This window comes from Thunnus albacares, chromosome 6, assembly GCF_914725855.1.
Source record: "Thunnus albacares chromosome 6, fThuAlb1.1, whole genome shotgun sequence".
NCBI lineage: Eukaryota > Metazoa > Chordata > Actinopteri > Scombriformes > Scombridae > Thunnus > Thunnus albacares.
In genome coordinates this window covers 34,628,076-34,650,868 of record NC_058111.1, presented here as the reverse complement: position 1 = coordinate 34,650,868, position 22,793 = coordinate 34,628,076, and the positions used below count along the sequence as shown (strand labels likewise).

Genomic DNA, 22,793 nt, shown 5'->3' with positions numbered 1-22,793 from the left:
CACACAGCACAGTAAATTGAAAGCTAACATCAGGACCTCCAGCATTTCAAGATACACCACATCCCCAGAAGTATGTGGATGCGTAAATATTCCTTATTAGGAATATATAGGAATATATATTCCTATATATATCAACCTCAGGTTTGTCCACTATATCAATCAATCAATCAATCAATTTTTATTTATATAGCGCCATATCACAACAGAAGTCATCTCAAGGCACTTTTCACATAGAGCAGGTCAAGACCGTACTCTTTAATATATGGAGACCCAACAATTCCCCCATGAGCAAGCACTTGGCGACAGCGGTAAGGAAAAACTCCCCTTTATATACTGTATATACTATACTGCCAGATAGTGACTCCCACTGTTCCAGAGTCAAATAGTGGTGTGCTGTACACCACTCAATGGTGTTACAGGGCCATGGAAACGAGAGGAGGGAAGCTGTTTGCATTTTTTTCAAGGTTATTTCACATTGGGTTTAAATCACTAAATTATTGTATGTTTTTAAAAATTGTACTTATTGCGAAATTCTAATTCTAATTATTTTCTTGGTTGCATGTGTAACAACCACTGCAAAACTTAGCAGAGGGCCTGCAAGTTCTCAGTTGACCAATCAGTATCAACAAGGGGCAAAAGACCACATCACAAAGAAGGTTTAACAGCTTAGTTTATTATTTCTTATAAAATATGTTAAAATCAGAGGAAAATGTCTGGTGCTTTTGGTGATACTCGAATTTCTCATCCATTTAAAAAGTGTGGAGCAATTAATGTCATGATGTCATTACTTGTCTGAGGCAAAAGGTCCGCGATGCCACAGGTTGCTCACTTCCTCACAGTCAGTTGACAACTTTATACATCAGATGGCAGAACTCTCTAAACCACTACCATGGCTCTAATACTTGTACAACAGAGAGAGCAGACTGACACAAGGTGTTTAACCCTCCATCTTTAGCTGACTGGAGTGGAAGAGGACAGAAATTTACTGTAGTTATAAATCCAGCTTTTATAATCACAAAGAAACCCTTTGTCATTACCTTTGTGATGAAAAACAATGACTTTATAGTTCAGAATTTTAACCCTCCTAATCCAGAGGCTTGAACAGGGCCTCAGTAAGATCCTCTAACATTGTGATCAAGTCCCATTTCTGAGCAGAGGAGTGTTCATATAGAGAACCAGGCTGAAGCTTGAAGTGGCAGTGCATCTCGAGTGTAGAGGGAGACATAGTGATTTACTCAAGTAATATACTCAAGTACTCATACACTTTTGAGATACTTCATGCTACTTTATACTTCTCATCCACTACATTTCAGAAGAAAATATATAACTTTCACTCCAAAACCCATAAGTTACTTTGCACATATGATAAGCTAACAAAATATGATGCAGTTATAAACTACCAAACAGTAGTTGGTAGCATTAGCTCCCCTCAACAAGATATAACATTAAAATGCAGCTTCCATGTTGATGCATCTCATATCCTTTTATATGATAGTATACACCCTGAAAGTGTCCAGTCTAAATTATGAGTATTCTACTTAATTTTGCTAACAACACTTCATACTCTTACCTAAATCCGCTATGTGTAGGATTTGAAAAATGTTCGTATTGTGTGCCCTTCATTGGTAGTATCAAAAAAGTAATGCACATTGATCAAAGTCAGGAGGTAAAGGTATGATGCAGATGCCACAGTGTTTCAGGAGGAATATCAGAGCAAATTTAGGCCAAAAGAATCAAATGTACCCGATCCTTTGTCTAACACAAGTGGGTAGTTCCGGGTCTGAAAAGTGAAGTCAATATGTTAGTGAAAACCTGCATTAAACTTGCATTCTCTCTAATGGCCAGCAGAGGTCCCCTTCAGCTGTTTTGCCATGCCAGTACTACCATCTCACTCATGCGTGTTGATGATTCTCCTAAATTTGTTCTATACACTCATATTAAACTTAACTGATTAGATGAAAATCATTTGAACGACTCCCCTTTAGAACAGACATTTACACTTATTATGAGTGAAAAAATAATATTGAGACTCACTCAGTAGCAGTTTCAACTCCTTATCATCAGTCACCTGAGCCTTAATAAGACACTTGAGTTTATTCCATAAGTTTTGATAGTTCAGGGGGCTGTTCCAGGGCTGTTACCAGGCTGTTCTCCACATTCAGTCTGTTCCTCTGCTTGGTTTTGATGTGAGTCAAAGCTGAGAGGGTCACTTCACACATATAAGTAGATCCAAAACATGCAGTTCATTCACTGCATGTTTTCCCAGCTCAGGATATTCCTTTTCAACATCACACCAAAACTCTGTCAATGACTTTTCAGCATGTGCCATCTTTAGCCCACAGTTGAAGGACAAATCCATCAGATTTTCCTCACCCAGTTTTTCTGACTTTGCTTCAGTGTCATGGAAGTACTGGTTAAATCAGTGTCGAGTTTGGACAGATGTGCTTCCACCATTTTCACCACAGGACTTCTGTCAACATCAGTGGTAGCGAGATGAGTCTCAAGCAGTGGGAAACAGCTCACATCTCCATCCTCACATTTCCTCTCTCATAATTTGACCTTCTTTATGAATCCATTCACTTTGTCAGACATGTTAAGGATATGTGAGTCCTTGCCTTGAAGTGATAGGTTGAGGTCATTCAGTTTGATGAACACATCAGCAAGATATGCCAGACGCGCAACCCACTCTGCATCCTCAAACACTACTGCGAGAGGGTGCAGATGCTCTTTCAGGGAAACAAACACCTCGGTGCAAAGTTCAAACAGTTCAGTAATGTTTTGCCATGAGACAGCCAGCAGACGTCGGTATGAAGCAGTAGCTGCTCGTGCTCTGACCCACTGTCATGACAAAGAGTTTGAAACAGTCTGTGATTCGTAGGCATGGACTGAATGAAATTAATCATCTTAACTACATCATCCAAAACAGCACTTAACTCTGGGCTCATTCTCTTGCTGGTGAGTGCCTCCTGGTGAATAATACAGTGCATCCACTTTATGTCGGGGTTTACCATCGTCACATGCCCAAGTAGCCCATTCACTCTCCCCGTCATTGCTGCCATGCCATTGGTACAAATGTGACTGCAGGGTTTCCATTCCAGTTTGTTGTCTTTGAAAAAGCTGTCTATAACCTGAAAAATTTCCTTGCTACTTGTCTTTCCTGTAAGCTTCTTGCAAACCAAAATATGTTTGTTTATGTCCAACACATCTTTATAACACACAAAGGCCAGGAGCTGAGCCTCTCTGCTAACATCAGTCATTACATCCCACTGCAAAGCGAACTGACCTGCTTGTTTTATTTTATTTACCACTTGTCATATCATTGATCTGACGGACACTGTAGTGTTTGATAATGGAACTGTCTTGAGTGCGTCGGCTGCTTTCTTGTCAATCATAGTTTCAGCCAAAACTATGGCTGCAGGGAGAATGAGATCTTTGATGATGGAGTGTGGCTTTTTTGACAATGCTCAAGCTTTGTTTGACACACTTGTGGCTTTCTTCAGTGTTGTCTGACTTGACTTGAATTCTGATGTTTTCGATTGAAGAAGTTATCAGTTTTACCAAGACTCCCTGAGTGTTAAGTGCTCTGGTGCTGCTGTTAATGGGCTGGTTTCATTGAATTATTTGTCAGGATTTCACTGCAAAGAAAACACTGTGGCTGCGGTGGATCCATGGATGTACAAGTTTTTGTTTTGTCACCAGGCTCCTCTAAACCTGAATCTGGCACAACAGCAACTGGATGTTTCAGCCATTTGTCCATGTTTGCTAGCTGCTGCTAGTTGATTTGTGAGCAGTTTTGACGTGTGTGAATGTGACCTCTTCACAGAGTAGTGACACTTGCCGGGGGGTAACTAGTTGTGGCATGCATGTACCATTGTAGAAATGGGCTTATAAAATGACTATATGTTTTCTTATCATTTTGGAAATAAATTGCAATCCCAATCTTTCCATGTACTCCCTGCAAGTTGCTCAAATACTCCTAGGGGTACACAGATCCCCAGTTGGGAACCACTGCTGTAGAGGAATGGAGAGACAATTGGTGCTTTAAAATCTCCACAAAGTCTAAATTTATGATGAAGAAAGTTACCTAACCTTGGACTGCACCTGTATGGGTCTTCATTAGAAAGAGTGAAAGAATTTGAATTTCTGGGTGTTTGGTTCGACAAACAAATGACTTGGGCTGTTCATATAGCAAAAATACTAGCAAAATGTGATAAAGTGTTAAATATCATGAGAAGTCTGACTGGATTTGACTGGGGCCAGAAAGGGAGACCATGCATTTAATATACCAGCCAATGTCAAGATCTATACTTGACAATGGATGTTTTGCTTATGGCTCTCCTGCTAAGTCGGTGCTTAGAAAATTAGATATTCTGCTGACCAAGACGTTGAGACTCTGTTTTGGGGCTTTTAAAACCTCACCAGTTCCAGCACTGATTAATAAAATGGGAAAAATGCCCTTATGCTTAAAGCGCATTAAATTGAGGCTGCAGTACTGGGTAAAACTAAGTGGCTCCAATCAAACCTCCCCAGCCAGGTGTCTTTTGCAAGGGTCATGGGATTCTGGTGGCAAGATCAAGAAAAGAAAGTATAAATCAGTGGGACAGGAAACTGAGAATGGAGCAGGAAAGCATGGCAAAACATACGAGTTGGTTGTCTGTACCTTTTGGACAAGAGCTTATTTTTTTTTTACAAAAAAAGGACAAATGTGTGATAGCTTTAAAAATAGAGGAGTAAACCTGCATTCTCTCTAATGGCCTGCATGGACATCTATGAGAAAATGACCCTACTGCTCACTTGATTTATTACCTCAGTAAACAGTTTCCTAATGAGTTTACGATCTCAATCACTAGTCTCAAGTCTTCTTCAATACAGTATGATGTTCATGGAAGTTAGGAAGTTAGCATTAGCATTATCACAGTTAACCACAGACTGTAAATGCCCTGTGCTAACCAAGCTAGCAGCTAGTGCTAGGGCCAGCTCCACCCTCTCGTCCAAATATGGTCACTTCTGGCTCCAAAAATCAAAGATGGCAACGTTCAAATCCAAGATGGTGATGGTCAAATTGCTAAACTTGAGTCTTCAAAACGGCAGTCCACAAACCAATGGTTGACGTCACAGTGAATAAGTCCATATTTTTATTACAGTCTATGAACCTTAGCCGTCGCTATTTCAGTGTGTTTTCAGTTCATGAAAGTTAATTGTAACATTTTAGTTGTCTAAAAATGTCTTATTGAGCATTTGGTTGTAGTAAAAGACTCTGTAAGGAGTCAGATTTTCAGTTTGTCTGGTAAATATGTTTTGTTTTAATGATTTTAAGCCTGTTTTTTGCTAGCAAAATTAGCATTAGAATTAGCATTATCACAGTTAACCATAGACTGTAAATGCAGTGTGTAAACCATTCTAGCAGCTGGCATTAGGGTTAGCTCCACCCTCTTGTCCAAATATGGTAATTTCTCATTACTTCTGGCTCCAAAAATCCAAGATGGCGATAGCCAAAATGTCAAACTCAAGGCTTCAAAATGCGAGTCCACAAACCAATGGGTGACCTCACAGTTTCTCTGTCCATTACTTTTATACAGTCTATGGTCTTACACCTGCACTGTTGTAGCAGAGGAACTAACTGTACACTAACAGTGAGCATCTAGTACCAAATGTCCAATGGCCCAGTGTTAGTCCACAGCCTGGGGATTGGGATCTACTGAGTTGGAGCATCATGGCCATTGGGGTGGTCATTATTCTGATCTTTATTGATTTATTGCAAAGTTAGTGTGTAGTCAATTCAGTTTTATTTTTATAGCCAAAAATCACAAAGTACAAAGGGGTTTACAATCTGCAACATACAAAATTTGCTATGCTTAATTTGGATATGGAAAAAATCCACAATCAGGATGGGAATCCAAGCAACGTTCACTTTGTTAGCGTCATCCAGGACACCTGGTGGCATATTTGGGCCAACAAATACATATGGATGAGAACTATGCAACTTTTTGCAATAGTTAATGAGATCAGACCGGAGTAGCTGTTCAAAGGACATACTGGGACAGACAGACAGTTGCCTCAACATGTCCCTCATAAAGATAACACTCACATAGAAAGAGTTTCTCAGGCTCAAATGCAACCGGCATTCCTAACAACAACTTTAGTGGTACCTACAGATAGCAAGTTTGCAATGTAGTAAATCAGCATGCTGCATGAAGAATTGCATTTAAAAAGCCTATCTCAAGCTTCCCGTAAATTGTTTATTAATTGTGATGTGGATTAGTCTCAAAAAACATGAAATCAATGAGGAAGCAGGCTCCTAGCATTACAGCTTTTATCTTCACATCCAGGTCCACAGGAAATGAGATCCCAAAGTTATCTGCATCTGTGAAGCCTTCCTGCATGAACCCACCCCACTGCTTACTAATCTGTCCCACCACAGCAGACTCATCCAGGGATGTCACCTCAAAGATGACATCAGACATGCACCTACAGTCACAGCATGGCCCCTTGATCATCAGCTGGGGCATCCTCATCTCATTCAGGACAGTGAACTTGGGCAGAACAGGGTGCCAGTTCTGCTCCACGTAGCCTATGGGGTTTCCAGGAGGGCTCTGCACCTCCAGCTCTTGAAGGCAGCAGGGGAAGCAGCACAAGGTGCACCTGAGGGGGCGAGTAAGGGTTAAGACTTCCTGTCCCACATTGTCATGGAGATGAATGGTGAAAGGCCGGGCAGGGCCACAGCCCTGCATGGTGAAGATGTCATTTTCTTCTGTAGCCACAAACACCTGCTGCCCCATGCTATTCTTTACTGTGTAAACGTTGCTCATCTCCCAACCAATAACCATTTCAGCTAGCTCGACCCTCTGATGGACCAGGAGCTGGTCAATCTGAGTCAGGTACTCCAGTCCAGGTGGGCAGCCTGTAGGTCGGCCAGGTGTGGGCATCAGCATGGGAGTAGGAGGCAGTGTGTATGGTGGAGGAGCCACAGATCCATGGTTAACTGCAGCTGGATATACTGCATTATGACCAGGCTGCATCCCAATGTAGTACACTGGTACCTGAGGCAGTGGGTCTGTATTTCCCTGATATGACATGAGGTAGGTCTACCTGTTGAAAGTACCAAACATAAATAATAAGTACAATGGGCCTCATTCACAAACAGAGCATACACACAAATCTGTGCTTAAACCATACGTGCAAATGTTCTAAGCACAAATCCAGGATTCATAAATCTTACCTGAATTTGTTCTTACTCTGCGAACAAATTTAGAACTGCCTTGGACCATGCATACACATGTTACAGTCAATATTTATTCAATGTATGTAATTTAAATGTTGTATATTTAGGACTGTGGTTCTAATATACTGTTTACTTTACATAATTACATACATACAAGTGTGAAATTGCTTATGTTACAATACTACTTACAAAATGAATGAATGAATGTTCTAATACATAAATCATCATCATAAATGTAATTCAATTATTAATATATTAAAATTGTCCTGTTCCTACTTTTAGATGACAAGCTTATATATCAGAATTTCCATATTGGAATGACAGCGATAATTTCCTCCATCAGATGTGTCTGTGATATATGCAGCTGGTTAACCAGCAGCCTGTTCAGTGTCCTCACAGCCTGACAGTTCAGTAGTGGTACAGGGAGGGACGCTCTGCTTTCACTACATCATGGCCTGTTGTGGACAGAGAAGTAACATGATGCACACCTGGCACAGCAGTAGAGATTTATTCATATCAATTCCACAGATCTACACATTTACCAACTTTTCATTTTGTTATGGATGTACTGTGTGGTAGTGGTGCAACAGGTATGCAGGCTGTATACAGGATTCACAATCAGGCTCCAAATTACATGTTTACCAGCCACATCTGCCTTTTCTGGCTTCTGCTTCTGAAACTATTGTTTGCATTTCACTAGCAGTAAAGTTTTACTACATTTTTACCATCACAACCCTCTTTGCAATGAGTGACAGCTCTCTACACTGCTGCACTGCTCCAACAGAGAATTCCTATATAGAGAAATGGGGGTGTGGCAGTATGCTAATTATTGATAGCGGGCGCGCGCCTGTCAATTTAGAATGATTCTGATTCACTAACATAAGCACGGTGATAAGAAAAAATTGTCTGGCGCACACGTGTCATAAATCCTACGGTATTTTTGCTTGCACACTTATTTTGTGCACAAAGTAAGAACACTTCTATGCATATGTTAGTGAATGAGGCCCATTGAGTCTTGTTGCTCAGTTTTATTCACCCTAACACCAGACAAGAATGTTGACAATGTTTTTGATGTCCTACCAAAGAGTATACGCATACAAGATAATACGTCGGCATTGTGGTTGTCCACCAGAAACTGAATGACTGAAGTCATGAATTGACTTTTATTCAGTTTTAAGCCACATTTTTATGATAAACTTTTATAATATTTGTCATTTTCAACTATATCTTTTAACCAGATTAAGGATTTTAGTCATCGGATGTCTGGATCTTAAGTTATCAGAGAAACAAGCTGAGCAAATGTTAGCAGCAGCTCAGCTCACAGCCCCTCCTGGATGTCCTGTGCCCGATGAACAGCATTGGAGAAACACTGATTTTTTACATGCAACCACTTTATTCATGGGGTCTGTTTGTTCTGGAGAGGAGGAGACCTCTGCAGATAACTTGGCTCCCAGTAAAAACATCCTAATCTGGAGACGCTGGTTGTTTAACTAATGAAGACAACAACTCCCATGATCCCACGCATTCCACAACATCATCAAACTCTGTCTTTTGTTATTTTTTTGATTGAGAGACCCCTAGCAGCAGAAATGACATATTGTCCATTTAATTTTAGCCATCAATTTTAGGCCTAGTGCCGGACCTTTATTCAGAATGGACGATGTCATCTTCTTACATTGCTAGCTAGCCACTGAGCTTCATCCATGAAAAATAGTGACAGAAAAATGTTGGTGTGCGTGGATGAGATTGATGCTGCCGTACTGTTTTCGTAAATTAAATAATAAGTGCTCCTAGCAGCTGCTACTGCAGCTTCTGTGTCAACTGAAGCAGGGCGGATATGTCACACACTACTGAACGGTTAGGGCAAAACAAAATAATATAACCCCTCTACCAACAATTCATTTCCACTTCATTCATTCAGCCTGACAACACTGCTGAGATCTGGGAACATGGCGGCATTGCATGAATGAAATCTGAGGGATCCCTGCTTTTGGGCATGCTGGTTCACTGGAATGGCTTACTTGGACACTTGAAACAAAGACATCATTACTGTTAGTTCCACCTGTGGTTTTGCTGCTATAACAAGCTAAAAGGTCCATTGGCATAGCCTAGCTAAAAGAACAAAAAATGTAAAAATGACCATTTGTGGTTTTAGTTGGAGATACATGACCTGTTCATTTCATTGCACTATACTGGTTTCGTAGAAACAACCTGGTAGGAGGACATTTTTAAAATTCTAATGTATATTTATAATAACTTTATTATGAAATATGTTTTTATCATTACAGATATTTTTCAGTGTTAAGGTACAAAGGGTCACTTTCACTCTGAAACTGAGTGAAAGTCTAACTAAAATAATAATCAGTGCACAGTTCATTCTACATATTGAATAGTACACATTGATAGCATGTAGCTAGTATTCAATACACAAAAGTACACTAAATGTACAAAATTCTTACATAACTTCTGTCTTGTTGATTAATTGCCATAAAAAATGTCACAATATACGATTTATAAATAAGAATTATCTTTATATGTGTAGTATCCTTAGCAAAACTAATTCCTCATACACTGGATATTAGAGTACATATGTTGGATAAGAATAGTCACCCACCATATGTGTTTTCATATGAAGATGTCTCCTCCGCAGCTTGCCAAACAACAGGTGTGTGTGTGTGTGTGTGTGTGCGTGTGATATGTGAGATGTGTTGTTATGACGCTTACACCCCTTAGCAACAGTGTTTTCAACAGAGGTAGAGCAGAGTCAGGTTACTTCTTTTGTCTTCTGACACCTGCGGATCCTCCCTCACTGGAATGAGATAACGGATCTTATTCAAGGATGACATTCTGACATGTCACAGTAGGAAAAGCACAGGTTTAATGTCTATTCCATTTAGCTGCTTCAGTTTCAAGGTCCTGGTACTATATTGTGTATGCTGGCTCACTGTCACACTGTCATGGCTTAGTGTTATTAGTAACCTGACTGTGACAATTCAAAATGCCTGCTGGGAAAAAGGCCTAGTGTTACCGAGTCAACATATGCACTGCAATTTGTACGGTGTTAACAATTACAAATACCAGTTGTGGACCTCTATTTAGACTCTTGATAGAGGTCTATGGTGCACAGACCATAACTATTTATTAAAAAGAGGAGTGGCCTTTTCACAAGGGACTGAATGATAAGCTTTTGCTTAATGTGTTTTTAGCAGTCAGATGTTGAAATCAGGTATTTCAATATCTTTTAGCTACGCTAACAGAAGAGCTCCAGTGATTGCGGTGTTGGTCAGTCGATCACTTTGGTCCAGACTGAAATATTTTAACTATTGGATGGATGGCCTCATGGTCTCCAGCGTGTTTAGCGCTAACTAGCAAACACTAGCATGTTAACACACTAAACTAAGATGGTGAACATGGTAAACATTTCTTGCTAAACATCAGGATGTTAAATTTGCCATTGTTAACATGTTAGCATGATCAGTTCAAAAAGCACCACTATGTCTCATAGAGCCACTAGCGGCTGGAGACTCACTGCAGATACACTGAGGTGTGTCTCTCTTCCTTTTCCTCTTGTCTCAGTACATTTTTTTCTCAAGTTGAAACATTTTAAATTCAAGACACGACATTGCCTAAGTGCACGCCATCTAGAGCAAATTTGCATCTATTCATTCACTTGCATCGCTGACTCTGTGGTGTGGCGACCTCTGCTGTTGCCTGGTCAGCAGTGCTCTTATAATTCATCTCACTGCACAGCATTAGTCCATCTTTGGTTCGTTTCTTTACATTGTCCTCATGCACACCCTACACTGCTGACACCACTGATCGCCACACCTCATGTCCTTTTGTAGTCTTGTTATGTATTTGATAAATCCAATTTTGCTTAATAAATTACTATGTTTAACTTGTGAAAACAGTGTCATGGCCTTTTTGCCAGGTTGTGACAGTAGGCAATCTCTGCATCTAAAATTTGCTTTGCATTCTGTCTCAACACATTTAAGTCTTGTTAATCAGACTTCCATACTTTGTTCTATCTGAAATAACATGCCCATACCTACCTTTTACTCTCTCATTTTCTGTCAGTGAGTGGATATTCCATTGATGCAAAAATATATGATTTCATGAAATCATATATTTATATATTTTTGACTTAATTAGAGACAGAGAACATTTATGTCAGTGTGAGGGGAAGTTGGATATAAGGGCCATGATCATTCAATAGGAAAAGAATTGCGATAGACTTTTAGTGTTTTTTAACCACTGCTTACTCATGTTTATCTGTCACTGTTGTGCTGTGTGTATTTGTGATATCTGATAGTGGCTATGTGATTCTTGTCTGTGCCATGTTGTTGATAGGAGTGTGCTGGTATACACTGTATCAGAACCAAGTGACATCCCCACATAGCGGACAACAGAACTCCTTAATGGCCAATAGTAAATAAATAAGATGTGATAAAATAATTTATCATATAAATAAATCCAGTAAAATATATTTAATTAACCTTATTTAACTTGTACCATTATTATGTCAATCAATCAATCAATCAAATTTTATTTATATAGCGCCAAATCACAACAAAAGTCATCTAAGGGCACTTTTCACAGAGAGCAGGTCTAGACCGTACTCTTTAATTTACAGAGACCCAACAATTCCCCCATGAGCAAGCACTTGGCAACAGTGGTAAGGAAAAACTCCCCTTTAATGGGTAGAAACCTCAAGCAGAACCTGGCTCTTGGTGGGTGGCCATCTGCTTTGACCAGGTTGGTTGAGAAAGAGGGGGAGGGGGAGGGGTGGGTGGACGGACAGAATAACAACAACCATAACAATAACAATAACAGCAGCAACAGCAGTAGCAATAGCCAGGGAAGGATGCCAACAGGACTGCAAAGGACCGCAAAGGCTAGGCCTGCAACCCAGGGTTTCCTGCAAGATGAGAAAGCACAAAAAAAAAAAAAACTCCAAGGAAGAAGCCAAGTTAGTGACATGCATTGATGTTACATGAATGCATACAGATGGAGAGGAGGAGGAGGAGAGAGGAGCTCAGTACATCATGGGAAGTCCCCCAGCAGTCTAGGCCTATAGCAGTATAACTAAGGGCTGATCCAAGGTGAGCCTGGTCAGCCCTAACTATAAGCTTTATCAAAAAGGAAAGTTTTAAGCCTACTCTTAAACGTAGAGAGAGTGTCTGCCCCCCGGGACCGAATCTGAAAGATGATTCCACAAGAGAGGAGCCTGATAGCTGAAGGCTCTGCCTCCTATTCTACTTTTAAAGACTGTAGGAACTACCAGTAAGCCTGCATTCTGGGAGTGCAGTGTTCTAGTGGGATAATGGTGCCTGACCATTAAGGGCTTTGTAAGTTAGGAGAAGGATTTTAAATTCTATTCTAGATTTTACAGGAAGCCAATGTAGCGAAGCTAAAATGGAAGAAATGTGATCTCTTTTTCTAGTTTTTGTTAGTACTCATGCAGCTGCATTCTGGACCAGCTGGAGAGTCTTTAGAGACTTGTTAGGGCAGCCTGATAATAAGGAATTGCAATAATCCAGCCAAGAGGTAACAAATGCATGGACTAGTTTTTCTGCATCTTTTTGGGACAGGATGTGCCTGATTTTTTGCCATATTATGTAAATGAAAAAAGGCAGTCTTTGAAATTTGATTTATGTGGGAGTTAAAGGACATATCCTGATCAAAAATAACTCCCAGATTCCTTACGGTGGTGCTGGAGGCCAGGGTAATGCCATCCAGAGTAGTTATATCATTAGACAATGTGTTTCTAAGGTGTTTAGGGCCAAGCACAATAACTTGTAATAATTTTATCTGAGTTTAATAGTAGAAAATTACAAGTCATCCAGGTCTTTATGTCCTCAAGGCATACTTGGAGTTTGTTTAACTGATTGGTTTCATCTGGCTTCATTGATAAATATAATTGGGTGTCATCTGCATAACAATGAAAATTTATGGAGTGTTTCCTAATAATATTACCTAAAGGAAGCATATACAAGGTAAATAGTATTGGTCCAAGTACAGAACCTTGTGGAACTCTGTGTCTAACTTTTTCATGTACAAACTGAAATTGGTCTGATAAACAGGACTTAAACCAGCTTACTGCAGTTCCTTTAATGCCAATTAAATGTTCCAGTCTCTGCAAAAGGATTTGATGGTCAATTGTGTCGAATGCGGCACTAAGATCTAACAAGACAAGTATAGAGACAAATCCATTGTCTGATGCAGTTAGGAGGTAATTTGTGACTTTCACCAGTGCTGTTGCTGTGCTATGATGTGCACTAAATCCTGACTGAAAATCCTCAAATAAACTATTGTTATGTAGAAAGTCACATAACTGATTAGAGACTGCTTTTTCAAGGATCTTAGAGAGAAACTGAAGGTTAGATATAGGTCTATAATTGGCTAAAACACCTGAATCAAGAGTAGGCCTCTTAAGAAGAGGTTTAATAACAGCTACTTTAAAAGACTGTGGTACATAGCCTGTTACTAAAGAAAGATTTATCATATCTAGTAAAGAAGTGCTAACTAAGGGTAAGGCTTCCTTAAGCAACCTAGTTGGGATGGGGTCTAAGAGGTTGACGGTTTAGCTGAACAAATCATTGAAGTTAGTTCAGAAAAGTCGACCGGAGAAAAACAGTCCAAATATATGTCAAGATTTACAGCTGTTTCTAAGATGCCTGTGTTTGGGGAGAAATCGGTCCCTGTTGAGTGCAGGAGGTGGTGAATTTTTCCTCTGATAGTTAGAATTTTATCATTAAAGAAGCTCATAAAGTCATTACTACTGGGAGCTATAGGAATACATGGATCAATAGAGTTGTGACTCTTTGTCAGCCTGGCCAAAGTACTGAAAAGAAACCTAGGGCTGTTTTTATTCTCTTCTATTAATGCTGAGTAATAGGCGGCTCTGGCATTACAGAGGGTCTTCCTATATGTTTTAAGACTATCTTGCCAGACTAAGCGAGATTCTTCCACTATGGTGGAATGCCAAATCCTTTCAAATTTTCGTGATGTTTGCTTTAATTTGCGGGTTTGGGAGTTATACCATGGAGCTATCCTCTGTTTTATTATCTTCCTTTTTAAGGGGCGATGGAGTCAAGTGTTATTCGTAATGAGCCTGCAGCACTATCAACAAGATTATCAATTTGGGAGGGACTAAAGTTAACATAAGAGTCCTCTGTAGTATTGAGACATGGCATTGAATTCAGTACTGATGGAATTCATTATCAACATCCACATGAATATTAAAATCACCTACTGTAGTTACTTTAACTGTACTAAGGACTAAGTTAGATAAAAACTCTGAGAATTCAGATAGGAATTCAGAGTACGGGCCAGGAGGACGGTACACTATAACAAGTACAACTGGCTGTAAAGGTTTCTAGGTTGGGTGAGAGATATTAAGAACAAGGCTTTCGAATGAGTTATAATTAAATTTAGGTCTAGGGTTGATGATTAGGCTTGAGTTGAAAATGGCTGCAACTCCTCCTCCTCGGCCAGTGTCTCGAGGAATGTGAGTATTAATATGACTGAGGGGAGTATAACAGGTTTATTGTAGTTCATTTGATTTAATTATAGCTATTATGTCACAATTCACTTACTAAAATTCATGCATTTTTAAGTCATGATGACATTTTTTCCCAGTGAAAAATAGTATTTAGAGAAAAATCTATGATGAAATAGAAATTAACATCAAAAATACATGTGATGAAATAACATTTAATAATAATGAGTTGAGTTTTACCAATGTTTTAAAATAATTTGAATAGTTTCATAATTTAATATATTTTAATAATTAAAAAATGTACATTTAACACAAAAGTTACTTTTTCACTTTGTAATCACTTTGTAGTGTGAGAGAAAAAAACAAGTAACTGACTGACTGGCTGACTGACTGACTGACTAAGTAACTAACTAAGTCACTTAGTAACTGACTGACTGACTGACTGACTGACTGACCAAGTAAGGAAGAAAGTGACTGACTGACTGACTGACTGACTAAGTAACTTAGTAACTGGCTGACTGACTGACTGACCAAAAAACAAAACAAAATCTTTCAACCAGCTTTCAGCCACATTTCACATTCTTCCTCAACAGATGGAAATAGTTTGCCACACACTGAGCCATTTCCATCTGCTGAGGAAGACCTAAAGTTGAACAAAGTTTAACTAAATGTATATATTGTATTCTATTTATTCATAGGATTATTAAGTTTTACTATGTATGTGTTCAGTACTGTCCATTACAGTATTTTGACAATACTCTCACAGGTTGTAGCTCCTCTGTATGACCAGCAGGAGGCGCCTGCTGGCCGCCAGTAGCTGCTGGATTTTACCTCCAGAGCTGGACTGGGAGCAGCCAGCTAAAAGCCAGTCTACGGCTGCTGTTCCCTGCGAGCCGAGCTGCACCCAGTAACAAGACACCAGCGGTGCCCCGTGTGCTGTACTGGAGAACAGTGAGTATTTCGTCTTATAATAAACATGTGTGCTTAGAGTGAGGGGACACAGTTTGTTTGGGAACAGCAGCGGTGAGGCTGACTGGATAATTTTCACAATGTCTTGTTCCAGGATTTGCTTTTCCAGAAATGAGGGCAAAGAACTAAGGCTATGACTTAAACCAATTAGGCTAGCTAGCTAGCTGGATTGCTCACTGAAAAGTTAAACAAAATAATGATGAAATAGTGATGGCTTGTGCTGTTTTTGAGCTTTTGCATTTGCGGTGAAATGAAAAGGCAAATATTTGTTATTAGGTAACGTTACCCGCACCTACCAAACAGTAGCTCAGCTAGCTAATGTAGCCGAAAAGCTACACCTATTTAGCCCTGTCATGCTTTTTGTCCCTTTGACTTGAGCTTGAATGCGGAGTGGCTGCTGTTTAAGGTTGCTTTGTGTACGTGAGGTTACCAGGTGTTGGTATCGTTTTAACATCAGCTGCACAGTAAGTAGCTTTAACATCAGGCATTGGTTTTAATGTCATCCAGTCCTGCGTGTTACACGGAGAAGCTGATGTTGATACGAAGCTGTCTATTCACTGTGGCCTTAGTTGTAGTTATAGATATGAGCATATGACTGGAAAAGTCCTTTAGGAAACTTTTCGGTGTTTTGTTGAATTGGTCTGTAGATATCCGGTGCAGCACTTTATTTCTGTAAAACCAGTGATTTATCACTGACTTGATAGCAGGGCAGCCTAACATTGAACGGCATTTCTAGCAGGGTGTACAGAGTAAGTTACTCCTAATAGGACAGATTCATGCCCAGTATTACCTATGCAGTAATTATTGTTAAAGTTAGAGTCGGCTGTTTGTTTTTGGGATTCCAGACTGTGCTGCCTTGTTGAGAGAGGAGTCTTGTGTGTGTGTCACTCAGCAGCTAATGAGAACCAGGTTGACGGATGTGTGTCTGCCTGGCTGCTTGTGTCAGTTTGTGGCAGGAACAATCTCACCCTGATTTCTGAGGGTTTGGAGAGACACAGTTAAAAATGGAGCCAGGAATGTGTTTTGGTCCTGCCAAGCTCCTCCAATGGGCCTCTGCACTGAAATAGTGTTGGAGGTCTTCACTGATGTAGGTCTGCATTTTATAGGCCATTTACACATGTGGAGAGTTACAGCAGCCCTGAACATTGGGCAAACATTTGGATGCATGTTGGATGCCATGTTCTTGCTTGATCTCATGCATAAGCTTTGGATGCTGTTTTAAATTGTTAAAATTACAGTAGAGGTTCTGCTAGCATCTGACTCTTGCACATTAACCTGGCCTTCAACACATATCAATTTCTTCAGGAGTTATTGCCTATTTTTATAATCCTCAACCTAGAACAAGAGAATACATTAATAGAGTACTAATATAATGTTATGTAACTGTAACTAATTAATTTTTTGATCCATCTATCAATCAATTTGTGGTTGATTCTTGAATATATCAAATTGCATCGAATCCCTCGGGGATGTATCGATGTCGAAATTTGTGTGATCAAACAGATCAGTAAACAAAATACACAGATTAATAAACTGTTAGGGAAAAATATGGCTCATGTGATCAGTAAGACTTCCAGTATGCACTTCTGACCTTCTGACTTTCAGAATAAAAGGCTCTGGGAGTTAATGTAATTTGTTATTTAAATATTTCACAGAATCTCTGCTCTGTGCACAGGTCTCCATGCCAATATTATCTCTATTGTGTCATCACATTTGAATAGCTGCAACCAGAGAGTATTTGGCATTTTCCTTGAAGAAATATAAAGAATATAAAATCAATTATCAAAATGATTGACAATTCTTTTCCTATTGATCACATCAGATTACATCAGTTGGGACTGATTGTTTTTGTATCATTGTGATATCTTGCATGTTGTCTTTTCTGGTTTTTACAGGTTGCATTACAGTCAAGTCAATTTTATTTGTCTTGCCCCAAATTAATAATGATAATAAGAACAAGTTAAGGCTTTAAAGCCAAATGAGAAACAATTTTCTCAACCTATGTGACTGTTCTAGCTGAGTGAAATCATGATCAATTAATTATCCAATGTTCGCCATATTAATAACAAATATGCTCAGGATTTTGACGTGAAATATCATGATTAGATTTTAGTAAATGTTGCCAAGCCATACTTAAAAATCACAAAAATTTCTTTAAGATATTTTATGTTATATTTTTCACATCTTTTTGTTTTGTTTTTTGTTTGCTCTCCCTCTCTTTCCGCAGGGGATTTGTCCCTGTTGGTCACTACAAAAGCACCTGACCAGTGAACTGGACCTCAACCTCTGTAGGGAAAACAGAGCCACATTGGAGGGAAACGCAGTGGGTAGTTCACCATGTTCAATCTCATGAAAAAGGATAAGGAGAGGGAAGGGAGTAGGAAGGAGAAGAAAGATAAAAAGGAGAGGATGTCTGCAGCAGAGCTGCGCAGCCTGGAGGAGATGAGCATGCGGCGTGGTTTCTTCAACCTGAAGAGGGAGGCCAAGCGTGAGTCCAAGAACAAACTGGAGATCTCTAACCCCATTCCCATCAAAGTGGCCAGCAGCAATGAGCTCACCCTCACTGACATTGAATCGGATGGCTTGAGCAACAGGAGCAGCATGGTTCTGGATGAGCAGCTGAGCGCTGCCAGTTCCACTGATGACCTGAAGGGCGAGGGTGGAGGAGGACAGGATGGTCACCGCAGCTCAGTACGAGATCGCGTGGCTCACTTCGGAACACTGGCCAAGCAGAACTCCTCGCAGATGGGTCAGATGATGAAGCGCTTTTCCTTTTCCCAGAGGAGCAAAGAGGAGAGCCCTTCAGAGGGCTCCACCCCGTCAGGCCAGAACTCTGCTGCCCCATCCCCACAGGTGGAGAGCAAAGTCTTCAGCATGCTCCGCAAGCACAGCCTCAAGCAGTCTGGTGCGCCAGACTGCACCACCAAAAAAGTCTGCATCCCTGAAGTGGTTGACAAGACCTTCCCTGCACAGCTGCAGCTACCGGCTGTCGTTGCACCGAGCTCACCAGAAACTCGTGAGCTGGAGCTCCAACGCCGCAACACTGGCGACTTTGGATTTTCTTTGCGTCGCACCACTATGCTGGACCGCAGCCCTGACGGAGGAGTGTACAGACGCGTGGTCCACTTCGCTGAGCCCGGTGCTGGCACCAAGGACCTGGCGCTGGGGCTTGTGCCGGGTGACAGGCTGGTGGAGATAAACGGGCGGAACGTGGAGAACAAGAGCCGGGATGAGATAGTGGAGATGATCCGCCAGTCGGGTGACACGGTGCGGCTGAAAGTGCAGCCCATCCTGGAGCTGAGCGAGCTGAGCCGCTGTTGGCTGAGGAACACTGAGGGGCTGCGAAGGGAGGCCAGACATGTAAGCAGCTTTTTACATACTAACAGTTAAACCTCACCGTAAACCCTCTCTTTGGGTGGAGGAGGCTCTGTGTTGATGACTTGATTGTCTTCCGATCTGAAATCTTTCAGTGTTTTCCCAAAGTTTTGCAAATGTCTAGTGTTACAAACTCTTTTTTATGAAAGGCAGAGTTACTGCAACAAAAGCACAGCAATGTCCCAAAATCTCAGGGACATCAGACTCCTGCTTTACTGACATGTCTGTCTATGTATGTTTTTGTCTCTGTATTATAACTACTGTCTCATACTTCAGCTTCTGATCATGATGATCACCTGCTGGAGGCCAGTAGCATCAAGGTCCCCCACTAACTTTATTTATGTCTTTATTGATTTGAAGAGGAGGATTTTGGAGCTTATTTTATGCATGCTTACCAGTCCACAGTCTATCGTTCCATGTGCTTTGTCTGTGATGAACAGTGGCACAACTGCTTTGAGACACCTGCACATATTTTCTGAGACTGAAAAGTCCTGTATCTTTTAAATATTATGCAACAAGTACAGAGTATTAATATACACTGGAAGCTGTGTGTGTGTGTGTGTGTGTGTGTGTGTGTGTGTTTCTGTTAATCCTTTGCTGTCTGTCTTTGCTTTAGTAAACTAGTAGCTAAACCAAACTCAGGGCTCAACGTTTAAACTCTTGTGTGAATGAAGAGTGGAAGTTTGACTTTGGGAAAAGTAGTGTGTCAAAATAATTTCACTCAAGGTCCACTAACTGGCTTTTTCCAGAGCTTTTAACTGTATCTCATGGCTTTGATGAGTGAATGGAGTTTGTTTGGTTGTCATGGAGTCGTCATCATGTTACTTAAGTATAGATAGTCTTTGTCTCTGTGGTTTCTGGATCTCAGGACATTGTTTAGTTGAGGTGCTACTGGCCAACCATGAAATGAGGGTGATCAATCACTGTCACCCACTGAGCTGAATCACACACATTTCATCCAGGCTGATTTTTTTTTTTAATGCATTCAGTTTATTCATTAAACACAAGCCCTTGCTGTGTGATGTAGCACCTCTGCTTATTTTCCCTGAATTTTATTGGTCGATTACTTTTGACTTCTTCCCAGTCCAGTTTTGGTGTGTATTCACAGACAGCTGATGATGGCTGTTTCTAGCGGTCATTCAGTCTCTTGTCCGAAGTCCTCGCTGTTTCACTGAATATATATTAGCCACAAGTGGATGCTATGTGGAGTTAATGTGTCTGTGTGGTTTTCCATCCACAGTCCAAAGGCCAAACTCTCTTGATGCTTAATTGGATAAATTGGTTATAGATAATGAATAGATGGGTGAATGGAGTTCTGAATGGTTTATGATCAGACAAATGAACGGCCATGCTACCTATGTGCCTGTTACATAATCAGTCTTTTTTGTGTGGTGTACATTCTATACTTTGATTTCATTCAGTGTTTTGGCTCAGAGGAGCTGCTTCCATTGAACCATTCCTCATCATGGTCCATTAAAGGCTCAGCGCTCCTGTGTAAAATGTCACATCTGGCCACACCTAAATCATTCATGTCACAATCATTTACCATCAGCAGTCAAAAGGCAAAACAAATAGTGTGAACTCACTGATGATGGTGTGACTATATAATGCTTATCAGTTTCAGCCTTTACAGAGCAGTACCTCACCCACAGAGAGCCAGACCTTTTATTTCTCATTTCCTGTTCCCCTCTTAATGCAAACTCAACCTGTCCTCCGGGTTTACCTCTTGATAAATTCAGCATAATGTGCATTTCTACAGCACTAATTCCATCAGAACAACAGCTGAATCACGTCATAGTCACCTGACTTTCCCTTTTCATCGGAATGACTGGTTTTATTCACTGATTCTCTCTTATTGCATCCACTTTATTTCCACTTTGATTGTAGTGAAGTTACAACAAGACATAACATCTCCTGCACATTAAACGTCTTCCTGCTAGTTCAATTGACAATAACTTAACAGTGATTTTTAAAAAAGGCAAAGTGGAAATGATTGGAAATCATTATTATTGAATTAAACTAGTATTTATGTTAAAAATAGTGTGAATTATACCATAAGTCATTTATTACAGCCTTGCTGTTTAATTAGCTGTTCATTTCTTAATAGTCAATAAACAAACATGCTGAAAGGATCAGTTGATTCATGAAAACTGATGTGAAGATCTGCTGTTTTTCTCCGTTTCATATCATTTTAATTTGTCACTGTGGGTTCTGGGAAAACTTCCATGTTTATAGACTAAAAATGTATTGATTATTGGAGAACAGTAATTGTTAATAAGACTAAGTATAGAGTAATGTATTCTATGTGTAATGTGTAGTCAGTGTGCAGATATGGTGCATTAACAGTAGCTGAGTGTCCTCCAGTAGGGGCTGCTTGGCAGCGTCAGAGGGCTTTGTTTGTTTGCCTTTATTGGCTTTAGTTCAAGGGTCCTTGTGACAGAGTGAGAATGAAAGGGACTCTGATCCCCCCCTCCTCTCACCACAATTGAATTCATCTGCTCTTGGAGTCAGGGAGTGACTCTGTAGCCAACGCTGTCTTCCTTTTCCTAACAGGAGACAGAAGGAGTGTCTCACTCTAGAAGCTCTCCCTCTCTCTCTCCAGAGTGCCTGTTAGTTGGAAAAATCCCACTCTGCCTGTGACTGGATATGAGACCTACTTTGTGTCATGTGACAAGCTGCTGTAATGATTTTCATGAACCAAACAGGAAGTACACACTGGAGGGAGCTTTGTTCAAGTGTTAAGTCAAACACAGACACACAGACACACACACACACACACAGATTTCCCCTCCTTTAACTTCATGAGCCGATCTGTGCAGCTGATTTGTGTGTGTGTGTTAAACAGCAGGCCTGTCTGTATCTCTTTGTCCACTTTAACGGATCTCACCAGCTCGACTGCTGGTTTGAATAAAAGCAAGCCAACAGAAGGGCCATCCTTCAGTCCTGACAAAGGCTTGACAAGAGATCCTGCATCATTCTGCCAGGTCGCATCACTCCCACTTCCAACGGCAGCTGCCCGCTTTTCTACATATTATATTCTACATATGTCTAAAATACTCCACACAAACCTATGTGTAGACAGGAAAACTACTTCAGCATGCCATTTTCTAATCATTTATATTCCTTCAGTTTATTTTTGATTGACATACAAAAACACTCATAACAGCAGAGTCTACAAGGCTGATGATTTAAGAAGGAACCCAGTGAAGCTTGACAAGTGGACAGGATTATTTGATGTGAAGCATATTTGGGCTACTTGGCTTCACTGAGCTGTTTAGTAACTGGCTTGGTTAACTCTGGCTTTACTAATCCAGCTATGAGAAGGTTTAATTGAGTGCGAGCCAGTCAAATGTAACGTATCAGATCAACAGCAGAGCATGCTTTAGTGTGTTTTTACATCTGTAGGATCTTTGTTGTGTAAAGTGTACAGTTTCCCTTCAGACATGTATTAGGACATATAAAAATACTCTGCTTGGAACAATAATGTGTGACTTTTCACAAAAAAGTATAATTGCCACATTAAGATCCCTAAAATGACATCTCCTCCTTCACCTTCACATTAAAAATGAGAATCTATAAATATGAAATATGTTTAACTGCTGGACACAAGATGTCTCCTTTTCTGACATCTTATTGGTGAGAAAATAATCATCAGGTTAATTGAGAATGATTATATGTCGTTGCAGCTCTATTGGTCTGTTAACATGAGGAACTGTGAGCCCTCTA

At 40.3% G+C, this 22,793-nt stretch overlaps 2 protein-coding genes across 5 annotated transcripts in view; one reads left to right on the top strand and one right to left on the bottom strand.

The window, feature by feature from the left end:
- Window positions 1–5,779: 5,779 nt before the first annotated feature.
- Window positions 5,780–7,041, bottom strand: LOC122984263 (phospholipid scramblase 2-like). The gene has a single exon (XM_044354600.1). It carries the CDS (start codon window positions 7,017–7,019, stop codon window positions 6,243–6,245), a length of 777 nt encoding a protein of 258 aa, XP_044210535.1. The 5' UTR covers window positions 7,020–7,041; the 3' UTR covers window positions 5,780–6,242.
- Window positions 7,042–15,563: 8,522 nt separating this feature from the next.
- myo18ab (myosin XVIIIAb) overlaps window positions 15,564–22,793 on the top strand; it is a 158,044-nt gene continuing 150,814 nt past the window's right edge. For 3 of the 4 annotated variants that reach the window (XM_044353804.1, XM_044353808.1, XM_044353803.1), the window contains exons 1-2: window positions 15,564–15,674; window positions 17,920–19,052. In XM_044353804.1, coding sequence (XP_044209739.1) covers window positions 18,030–19,052 — 1,023 coding nt within the window. In that variant the 5' untranslated portion in view covers window positions 15,564–15,674; window positions 17,920–18,029. Of the gene's footprint in view, window positions 15,675–17,919; window positions 19,053–22,793 lie in introns of those variants that run through there. The other variant, XM_044353795.1, reaches the window with a different exon arrangement.